The sequence below is a fragment of the Calonectris borealis genome, chromosome 1, assembly GCF_964195595.1.
Source record: "Calonectris borealis chromosome 1, bCalBor7.hap1.2, whole genome shotgun sequence".
Classification (NCBI taxonomy): domain Eukaryota; kingdom Metazoa; phylum Chordata; class Aves; order Procellariiformes; family Procellariidae; genus Calonectris; species Calonectris borealis.
In genome coordinates this window covers 74,175,573-74,190,711 of record NC_134312.1, presented here as the reverse complement: position 1 = coordinate 74,190,711, position 15,139 = coordinate 74,175,573, and the positions used below count along the sequence as shown (strand labels likewise).

The window sequence follows — 15,139 nt, the reverse complement described above, 5'->3', positions numbered from 1 at the left end:
GAGTTCTTTACTTCGATTTTGCTAGCAAGAAAAAGCAAATGGAGCAGAAAATGGGAAGATTAAAAAGTATACATATCCAAAGAATCTGGAGAAAAGAAAGAAAACAGAAAATTTTGGCCAGTTTCCCAGGCCTTACCTTCTGGCTCATTTTTGATGAGCTCTTCCATTTTTCTTTGCTTAAGGGTGTCTACAACATCCGCTAGGCTCCCTTTGCGCCTTTCAGGGGTTCCCAGGGCTGTGCTGGACAATGATTCTCCACTCTGACGCCCACCTTCTTCTGCCTTCAAGGGTGAGGTAGATGAGTTGTGCGGGGCAAATGAAGACATCACTTTATTGCCATCAACTTCCTGAAAGGGGAGAAAAAAAGATGAAACACTTCTTTCTTTTCATAAAGAAGAAAAAAAAAAAAGATGGGAAAAAGAACAATCCTTTGTTCTTTGAGTTCATTGCTGTTTGTTCTTCCGTTGAAACCTTTAAAAAGGCACGCAATGCTTCAAAAACACCCAGAACAAAGCTTATCCATAAAGCATAAACCAAGATTACAGGCTGAAGCGAACAAAGATCAGCTTGCAAGAGAGAAACGTAAAATACAGTTTTTCCCTAATTGAGAAGAAGTGTTGTACTCATAGGTTTCCTAGTAACAATGATATTGATTACCTTTAATTGTTTGTCCTTTTACAGCTTTCATTTGAAAAAATCTTCACTTTTTAGAAGGACCATTAATTTCCTGACTTCTTTATAAAGTACTTAATGCCTTGGTGGCTAGTTGTCATAAGAAAAGAAATAGCAACCAAATATTAAATGCCCTTCACCATGTGACTTATTTTAACTCACAGTTCAAGGAGTTCTCCCTTCTATACGGGATGAAGCAATTGTTTTCTGTTTTCTAATTCTCCTTCTATTCTCCTCTTCCGTCCCATACCTTCATTTCTTGTAGAGACGATATTTTTCACAAAGGTGGGCCTAATGACTTTCACTGGCAGCACAATAGCAAAAACTCTGTGACTTCCTGCAACATACACACAACCCTCCTCACGTGAGAGTCCATAGAGGTCTACTCATTAATTTTAATGGAAACCAAAACTGGCTCCAGCATCTTCATACTTGCATTCATTAATGTGAGAGCCTTCTCCTCCACGCCTCCTCCAACATAAAGCAATGTTCTCTGCATATATTCCTTTCCCCTTTTATGTCTCTTTTATACCCTACCCTTCTGTAGACATCTCTGAAAGCCTTTTTTTCCACTGCTAACATATGCCGTCTATACCTTGCAAAACTTTGGTCAATGTCTCCGAACAAAGCTTGCTGTAGAGTACATACTGCATAATATAACGATGCAAACATGAACAGTTTTTATTTTGATCAGATTCTCCAGAGATTTTTTTTTCTTTTTTATGATCCTATTTCCTTACATTTTACATTGTTTTCATTTTATAGGATATGAAAGCAACACATATACTGTTTTTAGTGATCTGTGTTATAATTTTATCATTTTTTTCCTGAGTAATTTTGGTGTCTCTGGTTTAATAAATCCCAGTATTTCAGAAAAAAACATGTCTTTTCATAAATAGAACATAAGTTGCTAAAAGTGACCTCAATAGAATTTGAATAAAGCAACACAGAAGATATGAAGTAAAGAATGTATTTGTTTTCACAGACTACTTCGTTTTGGCAAAACGGTTACCTTTGGTTAAGAAAACTTTTAGTGCAAACAGTTTTGAGCAGCTTGAATGTGTTATACTAGTAAATAAATTCCCTAACGGAATCGGATTTAACTGAGATTACAATCTGGGCCATCATATGCCCCAAAAGCCAAACCCAGTGATGTTAATGAGAGACTTTCTACTGACGTCAATGAGCTTTTGACCAAGCCCTAAAAAATTTTCCAACTCTAGTCAACAGAAATGCTCCTTTTTTTTTTTTCTTGCAACTCCCTCCATTTTTGTTCTGCACTTGGAAAATTACTAGTTGCTAACACTGGTCTTCAAAAACGAGTTGGAGCTGAATGTAATTTTTTTCACTTATATAAACCTGAATAAACTGGTTTGGAATGCTGATCTAGATGAGCAAAATAGTTAAATTCAGCATCAGTTCAGATTTTATCTAACATTCAAACCTACTATCACCAAGTGGTAGTTTTTTTCCTACAGACAAGGCCAAAAGAGGAAATACCTTGAAAGCTGCTTTCTTATTCACACTTTGAAGACAGATAAGCCAAATACTATCCTTAGTTACAGTTCTTAAATCCACCTATACCATCAATTATGTATAGGAACAGTATCATTCCTAATTTTACCAGGAACTAGTTTCTTGTTTTTATTCCAAAGTGGGCCCCCAAGACACTCACTTGTGTTTCTGTGTATGTCACACATTGGTCACAGACACAAAGTACTTGCAACAGCTGCCTGGGCCTCAGGAATCATCACTGCTGCTTCCATGTACATTTTGGATACAGGCAAGTGTTTTTATATGTACAAATATATTCTGAGTATACGACAAGTTTGTTATAAGAGAAGAAGCATAAGAACACAAGATTGAATGGTATGTAAGGTAATACAAGGTGATTTTCAAAATCACAAATTGCTTGGCATTCAATTGGACTCACAAGTATTTTCAAAACTACTAAAATTTCCCTGCCTCTTTTTCTGGGGAAAGGAAGTGTGAGGGGGAGAGGACAAGAGAGTAGTTTGTGGGTAAAGTAACATGAAAGGACTCTGGATACTCAATTCCTTGTTCTTTTACATGTTCTGTGTAACCATGGAAAAAGTCACTTTTGTTTCTGCATTTCAGTTTCCCACCTGTAAAATAGGCACAAAAGAAGTAATTTCTTATATTGGAAAGGTCTTGGAGTGACAAACTCATTAATAACACAGAGACACCCTGATACTACAATGTTGGCTGAAAGCATTTATATGGTACCACAGTTAAGACGACTTCATAGCTGGACAAAAAAGGAAAGGAAAGTGTTCCACACAGATTTTTAAAAAAGATAAATTATATATTAAAATACACATCTAAGTAATCATCCCCAAAACAAACAAAATGTTTCCTTAGACTGCTCTTGTTATGTGTGCATGTATGCAGTGTTTGCATATCACATACATGGGCTATTTATACACTTGTGGGGTTTAAGATACACTCCACTTAATCAAAACACATATACAGTAGGGGAACAGCTGCAATCACATCTCAGTGGGCTAAATTACAGTACACCAGTGAATTATTCATTCAAAAAGATCTGTAGCAATCACACATTCATTGCGTGATTTGCAATCTGAGAGGAATCCTCTGCTTTCCATACCAGCGGACGAGCACACACATCAGCTACTGCTGTTGATGAGAGTTTCTACATGTATCCTCTAGCACACCAGCTCGAGAATCTACCTTCCCCACTTGTCCATGATCTTTTTATTCTGCCATTCAGAACAACAACCTGAAACGCTCAACTGTTATCTTGGCTTTCGCTTTACGTCTCTCTGGTCTTATTTTGCTCTTTCTTATGTCATTACTGGGGAAAGTGAAAAAGAACTTTCAACGGTTCTGGATTTTTACTTTAACCATGTAAAAAGAAAGGATACTTCCACATAAAACCTACTCATGTCAATGGTTGTATAAAGCTAAAAAACTTTTAGCAAAGAAGCTCCTCCGATACTATGTATGAGAGTTTAACTATCCCCCTGAAAACACTCAGAGAAATCCTTAATGGCGAGAAAGGTATGTCGGCAACAGTTTAAAATGAATCCCCTGAGAAGGAAGTTCCCTCCCGACAAGTGAGATTTAGCAGGTTCCTTTTTCGAAAGGATAAATTCACATGACTTTTTTCAGTTAACTGAGAGAAGAGCAACAACACTGTGAAGCATGGTATTAAAGAACCTAAATATCTACTACTGGCATTTTAAAAGGAAGTCCATCGAGCCACACACAAGACCTCTCTCTCAGTCACCAAAACAGTGGAAAAACAGACACTCTTTTACCGGCGAACAGTCTCTCTCAGCTGCGTAACCATTTCACCTGTTCAAGTTTGATTACATTCCAGCCTCTGGCACTGTTAATCCTGGTAACAGTTTTACGCAGTCAGCAGCTGCTTCATGGACGGGGCTCTATTGTTCATTTGCATTGCGAATTGCTCTGCTAATGTGTGCTGGCACAACATTTCATCGAACTCTGAGCTGGGATTGTACTCACCAACACCTGATGCTGCTGCTTCTTGCTCTTCCCACTTCGGAAAGGCAGACAAGGACCTACACAGATCCTGCTAAATTCAAACACCCTAGGCCCTTCTTTCCCCCACAACAACAGCAACAAAAAAAAGGACTGGCCCACGTTTCGCGTCTTCTCCTTCTGTTCCAGGCTAGAATCCACAGGTAGACTCGTTCATTTACAAGAAAGTTGCCTCTATATTGCCAAACAGCTTTCCACCTATGGAGGAAATACCTCTTCCAAGGTTTAATGATAAAACAGGCTTCTGCCCTTTCAGGATGAGGTCAATAATCTTCCTTTGTTAATCTTGGGCAAGCTTTACTTAATCTAGCCCCCTTGTCACCTTTGTGATTGACAGGAAAAGTCATGTCACTGGACAATGGACTTATCCTCACTGAGCAGTATCTTTTCTAAAGATTACACAATGTTACCCTTGCTCTCATAAAAAGCGCAAACATTTTGCTGTTAAAAGAAACTATTCATTCCAACTGTATCTTTCAAACTGTCTCTCTCCATTTCCAGGGTCCAAGCGAGGCCTATTTCAGTTCTACAGAGGGGCAGTGAAACACTTAATGAAAAGAAACAGGTTGTACTTGGTGAGATTTCCAAAATATCTCTTAGTGCTCTAAATAGATCTCATCTTCTTCTTCCTCGTCTAGAGAAACACATTATTCCTATCTGCAATTAAACTCAGACAGAAAACTCTGTTTCTGTGACATTAAAATTTTGTCCCAAACCAACCAATAATCGAAGCAGAAGAAAACTCGGAACTAAGTCTGAAACTGTTAATTACCACCATATGGTATGCAAGGAGGCTGCATCTGCAGCAAAAAAAAATATTATGAGAATCAAGCTTCTGGTTTTGCAGCCAAAAACACCTGGAATAAAATACTTGTGTCTTTAAAATAAGCACAGATATTGTCTGATTTTAAGAAGCCTGTGATCCTAAAAGCAACCTAACAGGTTCTTTTTTCAAAGCTGGAATTTTGCCCATACTTTGCTCTTTTAGAATGTGTAAAGAAGATACGAAAGCAAATTTTTTGCTCTGCTCGCTACATTAGACATGTAGAGAGACATTAGACATAGGCCTATCTATTTTATAGTCTCCACAGTGACCAGGAAGCTGGTAACAGCATGACATAAGAGATAATCAGAAAACACAATAATTCACACTTCTGAAGACGAATTATTCTTAAGCAGTTTAGTATCATTTGCTATTTATTTTACCTAATAAACTTTTAGGAAATCAATACCTGTGTTTAAGATTCAACAGCATAGATGCTTCAACTGAAAACCTGAAAGCTACAAAAACACTCCCAATGCTCACAGGAGGTCCACCAGCAATTATGAGAAAAACCAAACTTGACATTTCCAACCGTTTTTAAGGTTTAAAAGAAACAAAACATACACACAATATTCACAAAGCAAGAATGATCTTTTTTTTTTTCCTTAGCCTTCTATTTACAATCTTTGCCTTAATTAATGTAATTAACTTACTTTAGGAGCATAAGTGCCATCAGTTTTCGATGGGAACTGTATCTTCAAATTACTTAAGTGATTTGGAAAATTCCTTCTACATTCTATGTCATAGGGGCTGTAGGGCAGATATTACCATAAACCTGTATGGTTTATGGTGGCTGTCAACCTGGAACCTTCAGGAAGATGAAATACATATTCCATAAGCCTCCCCAGTGGACACCGTTCTTTTTACACATTAGAATTTCTTTGCTTCTACCTTACATTTAAATAGGTCTTTTGTCTATAGGTTTCCTTCATGGAGCAGAGTTGTTCATCAGTGGTGGAAAAGAATGATCCCAAGCAGATTTAAAAGAAACAGTGGAGGATACAGTGAGAAAAAGGGAGACTGTGTAAAAGGACACAGAGGAGAAAAAAAAGTGGAAGAGGATAAATACACCATTAAGAAGTAAAAACTGACAAGAACACATAAGCCAAGGAAGGATAAAAGAGATGTCGAAGGGCGTCACATAAACAAACTTAGAAAGATGTACATCCACAGGCTATGGTTCTGCAATTAGATCCATGCAAATCAAGAGCTATTCTTGTACAGATTTTTTTTTTCCTAGGACTGTGGTTTTAATGACGACGAGGAACTGAAATGTAATGGAGAGTGAAGAAGTTGATAAATGGATCTGAAGAGTCAGCTGAAGAGGTCATCAGGCAGAAAAGTAAGAATTTTACCTGAATTAGGTGAACTGAAGACAGTAAATAGAGATGTGTATTTTTTTTCTTTTTACTATGATCATGCTACAGTCAAGCGAAATAGATGCAAGTCAAATTTTGTCTTGGCTTTGCTGAGATGACGTATTTGGCACTCCATGACCCCCATTTTGGAAGTATTACCAATTATCAGACTTACAGAATCCTGATTATACCTAGCTCTCCCTCCAAAATGTCAATACTTTGCTTGGTACTGGAATTCTTTTTTAAATTTTTTTTGGGCAATCATTACTCTCTCTTGTCCTTCAGGTTATATTTATTTGACGTCAAGTGTTGTATCTAATTAATGACATCTTTTTGATGAAGCAGAATATATACTGGCAGAGGTTTCAATGGGAAGACTAACAGGTATTTCCAGTGTTTGACATCTATGAACCTGGTTGAAAATGATTTGAAGCTCAAAAAGAAGACCATCTGATCTATGAATCCTGCTACATCAGACACTTTCCTTTCTTCTACCTTTTTCCTCCATATGTAAAACTGAGACAATAATAAATATTTCCTGCAGCTTAGGGCATTTTATGTAATTGATGTAAAAAGCCTAGAGATAATTGGACAAAAGCCTCATGGCGGTTGTATTTTCATTTTTATTCATGCAATAAATACTCAGCTCTTGCATTACTCCGTGGTGTGCTACAGCCCAATCATTTGAAGCCAGAAATTGGGAACTCTCCCATATATCAAGCGCCACCCCACAATACCTGACAGTAGCACTGAAATGTACTTTGATTTTTTCCAAATACCGTGGTACTCAGACTGCTGCCATAACTGCACGAGCAAGAGAAATTTTCAAGCGTTTCCAAGGTTTGGAGATGAATTGTAAGAAACTGTTCGGTTGCGTTCACACAAAAGGAATAACTTACAATCCGTTTTGCATTGATTTCTAACTTTATCCTCTATGGTTTACAGAACATAGGAGCAGATTTTTCAAGGATTTAAAGTATCTAAAGATATAAGGAGGTGCCTAGTGGGATTTTTGAATGCACAATAATATATATTCATTTAATGCCCACTGACTTCATTATAGGTCCCTAAAAATAAAGAGTTCGAACCAGCGCAGTGCGACTGGCTGACTCTGTGGTTCTTCAACAGACCACTATCAGACTATCTACAGTACAGAGCACAATCTGATAACCAATGCTTTAAGACAAACATTTCTTCTCCTCTGGCTGTTCTGCATTCCAGCCCATCCCCAAACATACATACAGCATAAGTTTAGTATTTCTTACTGCTTATCCCACCATTTCTACTTGATTTATTACAAATCGAAGAATTATACGCAAATGTGGGTCTGTTTGTAGTAAAAAATATATAAGAAAATGCTGTGAATGACATTTTAGAATCTTTTTATATTGGATGTCTAACATTTTGAAATTATTTTCTTTTTTTGGAATGATTTTCTTTTGTGTGACAGATTTTGGTTTTATTTTTAGCCCACCTCTTTGTCCCATTCTTGCAATGAAGTGTTCTCTCATATATAAAAGTAAATGGCAAATCTTTCTACAGAATATAGATATTAAATATAGTAAAACAGTAACGACTAGTTTGTATTGGGTAAATGTGATCAGTGACATAATTCCTGACACCCATCCTCAGACCAGATCTCTGCTACTGCTTCTTTCTCCAGCAAAACTCATTTTAAGAATGTAATATAGGATTACATCTATTTGCTCTCAAAATACTTAACAAACAAAACTGGCATTTTGAGAACTCCTAATATATTAGCTATAACCTGCAAAAACAAAGAACGTGTTGTACTATGACAGCCTTGTTATCTTCATGCTAGTAATCTTCATGCTTAAAAATAATAAATAAAACTCTGCAAAAGCACTTTTAAGACTTTTATTATCTCTTCCCTGGGGGACTAAAGATCATCCTTAAGACCTTGCTAAACAAAAAGTAAGACTACTTATCAAAACAGCTTGGTAGAGTCTTCAGCATACATTAAATCCTTCTAATAGTTTGGAAATCATGCGGTATAAAACGATTACCTTTGTAAAAATACAAGCTTACTAACCACATACAACAATTCTGGTATTGTGTTATAAAACTTACGTTAAGTGTCAAAAAACAGTTTCATCACCAGCTTTCTTCCCATGAAACTAACCCATTGTCTGTGATAACTCCTTGAGAGAACAGGAGAGGACTGTCTGAACAGAATTTAGTGATATAATAAAAGGAATGCCAAGGACTAGTAATAGCTCCAGGGCTGTTCCCAGCTACCCAGCTTTCATATTACAATTCGCCACAGTTTTCAGATGGGAAAGGGATGCAAGATCATCTCATCTGTTCTCTGGTAGCCTTCAGAAAATCGTACCAGACAGACATACTTCACCTTACTCCTTTGGGTGGCTGAGAGGAGAGTGGAGCAAAAAACTTTGCTCACAAGCCACATACGATTTGGTCAAAACTGCATCCTCTGTGTTGAGGACGATTTGGAGGATATCGTGTCTGGAGAGAACAACCCACCAAACCGGGGAACAAAAGAGAAGAAAATATCCTGCACCCATAAGGGCCTGTGCTCATGTTCATACTTCTCCCAAGACAGTGTGATTCTGCCAATTACCTAAAGCAGGTATGTTACAAAACGGCACACTCGGCCCTCTGGTGTGGTCCCAGTTGTTTCACTGGGGCTAGTAAAACGTCTCAAGCAGCAAGGTTCCCCATTCCCCAAACGAATATTCTACACAGTAAAAAAACCCTCATTGCTCTGAAACATTGCCTCACACTTGCTGCCTTTCAGCCTAAAACTCTTCTTATACAGCTGCTTCTTCCAGCGCCCTGGCTTATTCCTCTTCCATGTTAGAGCTTGTATCATCCACATCTTTTTGGACAATTAGCATATATTTACTTTGTTATTACTGGCCCATGGTTAGCCTTTCCTCTTTCAGTCTTCCCTCACAAATCAGCTCCTACAACTCTTTAATCATTTATTGCTTGCATCTGAAATCCTTCCAATTTGCTGACTTCTCTAACGTGGCCAGAATTGAACACATTATTTCACATGTCATCTTAGCAGAGTTATGAGGAGAGGGACAATTACCTCCTTGTTACCGCCTTTTTTGCTGCCTTGCTGCATGACAAGCTCATATCTAATTTGTTTTAACACACCTAAATCTTTTTCACCATTACTGTTTTCCAAGTGCCTTACTCCCATTGATTATCTGTGTTTTGGATTACTTTATCCAGCTGTATCAGTTTGTAACTTTACATTTGATTATTTCCTGCCATGCAGCCTCCCCTTGATTCCTTTGATATTATGGTTCTATTCTCCCTGGTGCACCACTGGCAACTTTAATGAGTGTATTGTAATTTACTTGCTCAAACTTCTACAACAATGTATTTATTTCTCCATATTTCTAAAATGTTGCTACAAGCGCTCACTGTCCTATGAATCCCGTACCAAGAGCTAGACAGCTTACAGCTTACCTTACAAAGGACTACCATAACCATATTCCTTTCAGTCCACATTTTTTTCCAGCCACCTCAGAATAACGAATAACGCAAGAGAGAGATGTTGCTACATAACCAGGAGGCTCTGACAGGCAAGGGTAAGCAAAAAGGTACTATAATGAAGGACACCTGTGCAGAGTATATTGCCCTAGGAATTTTTTTCCTCATTTCTACTGAAGGAATTCCTCTGACGATCTCTGCCAGTGTGGCTTTTCAAAGAAGGTACCCATCTTTTTCTGACATTCAGTATATGCCTCTTTCTACTGGTTAAATAAAATCATATTGTATGTCATCATTCTACCCTCCTCTCAACAACTTAATGCATTACAATTTTTTTATAGTTACTTTACCCGGAACATTCAAATGAGACGCATGAAACACTGTATGAAAGAAGCACCTCGCAATGCATGCATACTTCTGGACTGAATTCCATGCAACTTCCAATAATCAACTCTTCTGGAATTATTTGTTCTTTATACTTTTGGAGACCTTGGCCCACACATTTAATATCAGGAATCTTGCACATATCCTACATGAAGGGTAGGTGTGTGGCTAAATCCACTACACTTTTAAAATAATCATGTTCTGCTTTATATATGTTGTATATTGTTCATGAGCCTTCTCATTTCACATCTATTTATTTACTTTCACCATGTATTTGTTCTCTTGCTTTTCGAAAGATTACAACTAGACTTACAGGATGATAACTGTCAAAATCATCTTTGCCTCCATAGAGATTAGTATCACTTTATTTCTTTTTCTGAAAGCAATCTTCTGGAAGTTCTCCTTTTCTAGAAGGGCCAGAAAACATTACTTTATTAAAATGGAATAGCTGCTTGAGAAACAGCCCCATTGCCTCCACTGAAGTTAACTGTAGCATAAAATACCACACTTAGAATATGAATTTTTCAAAATGAATTCTATTGGTTCAGAAATATGTCTGTCTCATTCATTTATTTTTGAAATGCATATCATCTAGCATGTGGAACTCATGGATCTGCTTTTATCTAAGTTCTCTATTCTTTTAGCTGCTTTTTATAGACTTCAACAATTACTTTCTGTCTACTACTTACTCTCTCACACTTAAGTAATGGCTACACAAACAGTAATTTGTAGGATTTCTCCAAGCAGTAACTGTTTTCATCCTCTTTAACACTTATTAAAAGACCTATTTTCCCTCCAAAATTTATTTCACCTGCTCTTCTTTTTATGTCTTTTATAACCTGATTTTCCTTTTACCAACAACTGTTCCACAATTTTAGTGAAATAGAATTTGGAATTCTGGTATCAACCAAAGTAGTTTTCTCAACTTTGGAGAAAAGATTGCACAGGAAATAATAATTAAAAAAAAAATATATATATTCTGTATTTATCAGCACAGAATAAATACATTCACACGAAATCAGTTCCACGGAAGATATTTACAGAGTAGGAATCAATCTTATTTGGATCTTATGCACTTCAAATGGAGGATGGTGTTTGATCAGAGAATGCCAAATATATCAGAATAATTAATAAAAATTAATATGACAAAAGTCAATCCACATAACACTGATACGTAAGTGTAATATGTGTTAGAGCTATCCAAAAATTTGTTAATTAATGCCCACAAAATCCCTTTGTGATATTGCAAAAAGGGCAAATTAGGAAATTACATGAACTGACTCGCCAGGTTCCAAAGCAAGGTAATGGCAGAGCACATTCAGCATCCAAGGGTTCCTGAGAACTAATTCTCTGTTCACTCTTCTGGGTCTTAGTACACCTCAAATGGTAGCTTTGTGTTCTGCTCAGGGGAGCAGCATAATGTCATTTTACCATTTAAGTCCCATTCTAAAGCTCATTCAAGCAGAGCTTAAACAAGATTTAAAACGATCATGGACCCCGCACACAGGAGCCAGTTTAGACTGTGACTGAGTGATGCAAAAAACCCAATAAATTCTAATTTATGACAGATTCACAGTTGTTCTCACTCTGCAGATCAGTTATTCTTTCTTCTGTTCCTGCAGTCAGTAGCATACATTGCCTACTACGAAGAGACCTTTGTGATAAGATGATATCAAGGGATGTTATGACACTCCTGATTAAGAATTACACAGTAAGCAAACTGTACAGAAATGCTAATTTTCCTCCCCTTTCTCATCACTTACCTAAATTATTCTAAGTAATACAAATGATCTTTATTAGCTTTAAGGCAGTTCATTCTCATTCTCTTATGCCATTTTTTTAAAGAAATCATATTCCTGTAGCTCGTTAAGTCCACTATATATTTTCCTTAACAATTGATTTTGTGTACTGTTGTATGTCATGTTCACAAACAAACAAAAAACCCCAAAGAACATCTATTCTTCTACAGTCATAGGCAACTACCCACCATCTGCAGAGGATGAATAACTTTTGCTGGAATTAGCCTTTCTTCTCCAAGCTCCTCTTTGAATCACTGATTTCTGAGTATTCCCTGTAGTTTTCAGTCATCATGAAGCGATGCTGAAAAACCCGCAGAACTGCCCAACCCAAATAAGAAAGACACAATTCTCTCCACTTTGGCTGGAAATAATGTAAGCCTACTTTGTGATGAGGAAGTATTGGTTGACTAACAGAGCATGGTTTTACAAAATCTGTCTTTTTCTGACCTTAAATTTGTCAAGAGTGAGTCTCAGGATGTGATCCGGCCAGGTATCACTGTGCCTACCAGCACTGAGCTGATGTACAGAAGGTTTCTAACAAAAAGTTCTCTGCAATCCATTCATTATACTTAGCAACATCAAACAGGGAAAAATAATTAAAAAGCTCCTATGGAGCACCTAGAGACCTTGAGCACAGACAGGAGGTGAACACAAAGACAGGGTATTTGGTTATAAGAGTCACACTTCATCTTTTTTTTTTATATATATATATATATATAATTTTTTTTTTTTTTTTTTTTTTTACACACATTAAAAAAATTACAGAACATTTTGGAGGGTTTTCTTATTCTGGTCTATAAGTGTCTACACTTACAGTAGACATATTTAAACATACTCAAAAGAGTTACATAAAATTTCTTGATTAAGTTTTTTAATCTTCAGATGTACACATGTGTGGATACTACATATTTGAAAAATAAATTGCCTGATTAAATTCAATTATGTGAAGTAAGAGTGAAAATCACATGCAAATTATATTATAAACAGGAACTATGCTGAGAGTTTATTTGTACTGTACAAGGTACAGGCAGGTAGTTTCTGACACGTAAGACTGGTCCGTCTGAAAGGCACTCAATCTTCCTTACAGTATCTTTGACAGTACTGGAAGTTGCACTTACACATTTATATAATGCTCTTCTCACTACATTTTGGTATTGTATTTCTGTTATTCAAACATTACATAGTGTCTTATAACTTCAGGTTCAAATAAACTTTTAAAAATAGAGGGCCAGAAGATGTTACAATGACACTATGCTGCAACGTCTCATATACCTGACTACTAACTGCTTTCTTGAGTAGTTAATGTAGTACATCATAATCATGTTCATGGCTATTAATACTAGCAATAGTTATAATATGACCATCTTGTTTCTTTCATCAGTATCATGTATTAATTGGGAAGCATGTTTGCGTCATTCATAGAAATGTAAGATACTTTTTTCCTTCCACCTACGCCTTACGTTAAAGAAAAATTTAAAAATTTGGAAGGAGGACATACATACTCTGCCAGCTGCCCTGTCCTTCAACCTGGTTTTACACAACTTTATAATGACATCAGTTTTCCTTGATTATTTAGGAATCAGATTCATAAAGCAAGGAAGTCTTTACATTGTAGGTTCAAATTCACCTCAATCCAATACAAATCAGGATACTGTTATCACACAAGGAGTTAGTAATGTGAAAAGATTAGATGATATATAAATCATAGGTACCCAAATCAGCCAAAACATCACCTTCAAAGGAGAAAACCTGGGATTAGGAAGGCCCATAGAACAGAACAGGTATGCACAGTTATATTTTCAATGACTAAATGGGAGAATTTCTGAGGACTGTCTAAACAATATCCTTTTGTAAACATTTTTCCATTAAGATATTAATTATAAGCCTGATTCTCCTGATTTCAGCACTTATTTATTCTCTGAAGAAGCTGGCCAGAATATTGAATGATTAGCAAGAGTTTCAGAAGATCTCCATCAGCGAATTGCATTTACCTCCACAGGTTATTTTCAGTGAAAATGGGATCACTTGTTCAGAAGATGAAACTGTTCTGGAAATCTCACTTCCAGAACACATTTTAATTTTAAGCCTTTGTGTACAAGTTTATTAATTTTTATTGTAGCTACTATTCCCTTAAATAAAAACTAGAACTTTCTTCCTTGGAAGTAACAGAATGAGTCTTAGTACCAGAGAGGTCAGCTTATGCACAGTGTACACTTAAAAAAATATGACCAGAATTAGCTGTGAAAATTTCTCAGAAGAACTAGTAGTTTGTCTTAGGTTTTACTCTCTCGCTTAAGCACTGATGAAAAGAAACACGCTCTTAAAATATCCAGTGAAGATACTAATGAACATAAACTGGAAAATAGACAGCAACAAACATCATTGGAAATTGCTAGCCATTCTTGTGACTGCAAGGGTTGCATTAATTTTAGATTGGCACAGATTAGTAGTAGTTTACATGAAAGCATTTGTGTCCTGCTTCTGCAACAGGTGAATCTCCAACAATGCATGGGGATAAGCAGAACAGTGGCTTTAAAATATCATCTTTATTCAACATATTTGCTCCCCATGTATTTTCTGAGTCATGCCTATCTGCTTGCTTTATTGACTAAAATTTTAATAGCCATTAGCATAAAGAGTCAATACAGCTACAAAAGAAAGAACTGAACTCTGCTTTGCAGACATATCATCAACAAAATAGTCAGTTAAGTACCATTTGCAAAATGTTTATTACCAGGGATGACGTGAGGCAAAAAGGACACAGCTTTATTTTCAAACCCCAGGTTAAGTTAGCATTATAGTCAATTAATAAAAATACCATAGTTTTATGCAACTAAATTTGACCTCTAAAGCTACAGCTTAGAAAACAGACAGAAAACATGGTACCCTGTAATGTCATTTTTACAGTCATTTATCTGACTATAACCACACTTTAAAGCGTTAAGGTCAGTTGGTCATGAAGCATGAGCTACACTTCTGACTAGCATGTACCACATTTGGCTTGAGAGTAAATAAGAGACTGACACTCCATTAACCTTCACAAGTACAATTATTTATCAAAACAG

General features: G+C 36.5%; 1 protein-coding gene across 7 annotated transcripts in view; it reads right to left on the bottom strand.

The window, feature by feature from the left end:
• SOX5 (SRY-box transcription factor 5) overlaps positions 1-15,139 on the bottom strand; it is a 651,312-nt gene that overhangs the window by 224,933 nt on the left and 411,240 nt on the right. For all 7 annotated transcript variants that reach the window (XM_075160498.1, XM_075160507.1, XM_075160488.1 and 4 more), the window contains one exon: positions 137-347. In XM_075160498.1, the coding sequence (XP_075016599.1) occupies positions 137-347 (211 nt within the window). The remainder of the gene's footprint in view (positions 1-136; positions 348-15,139) is intronic.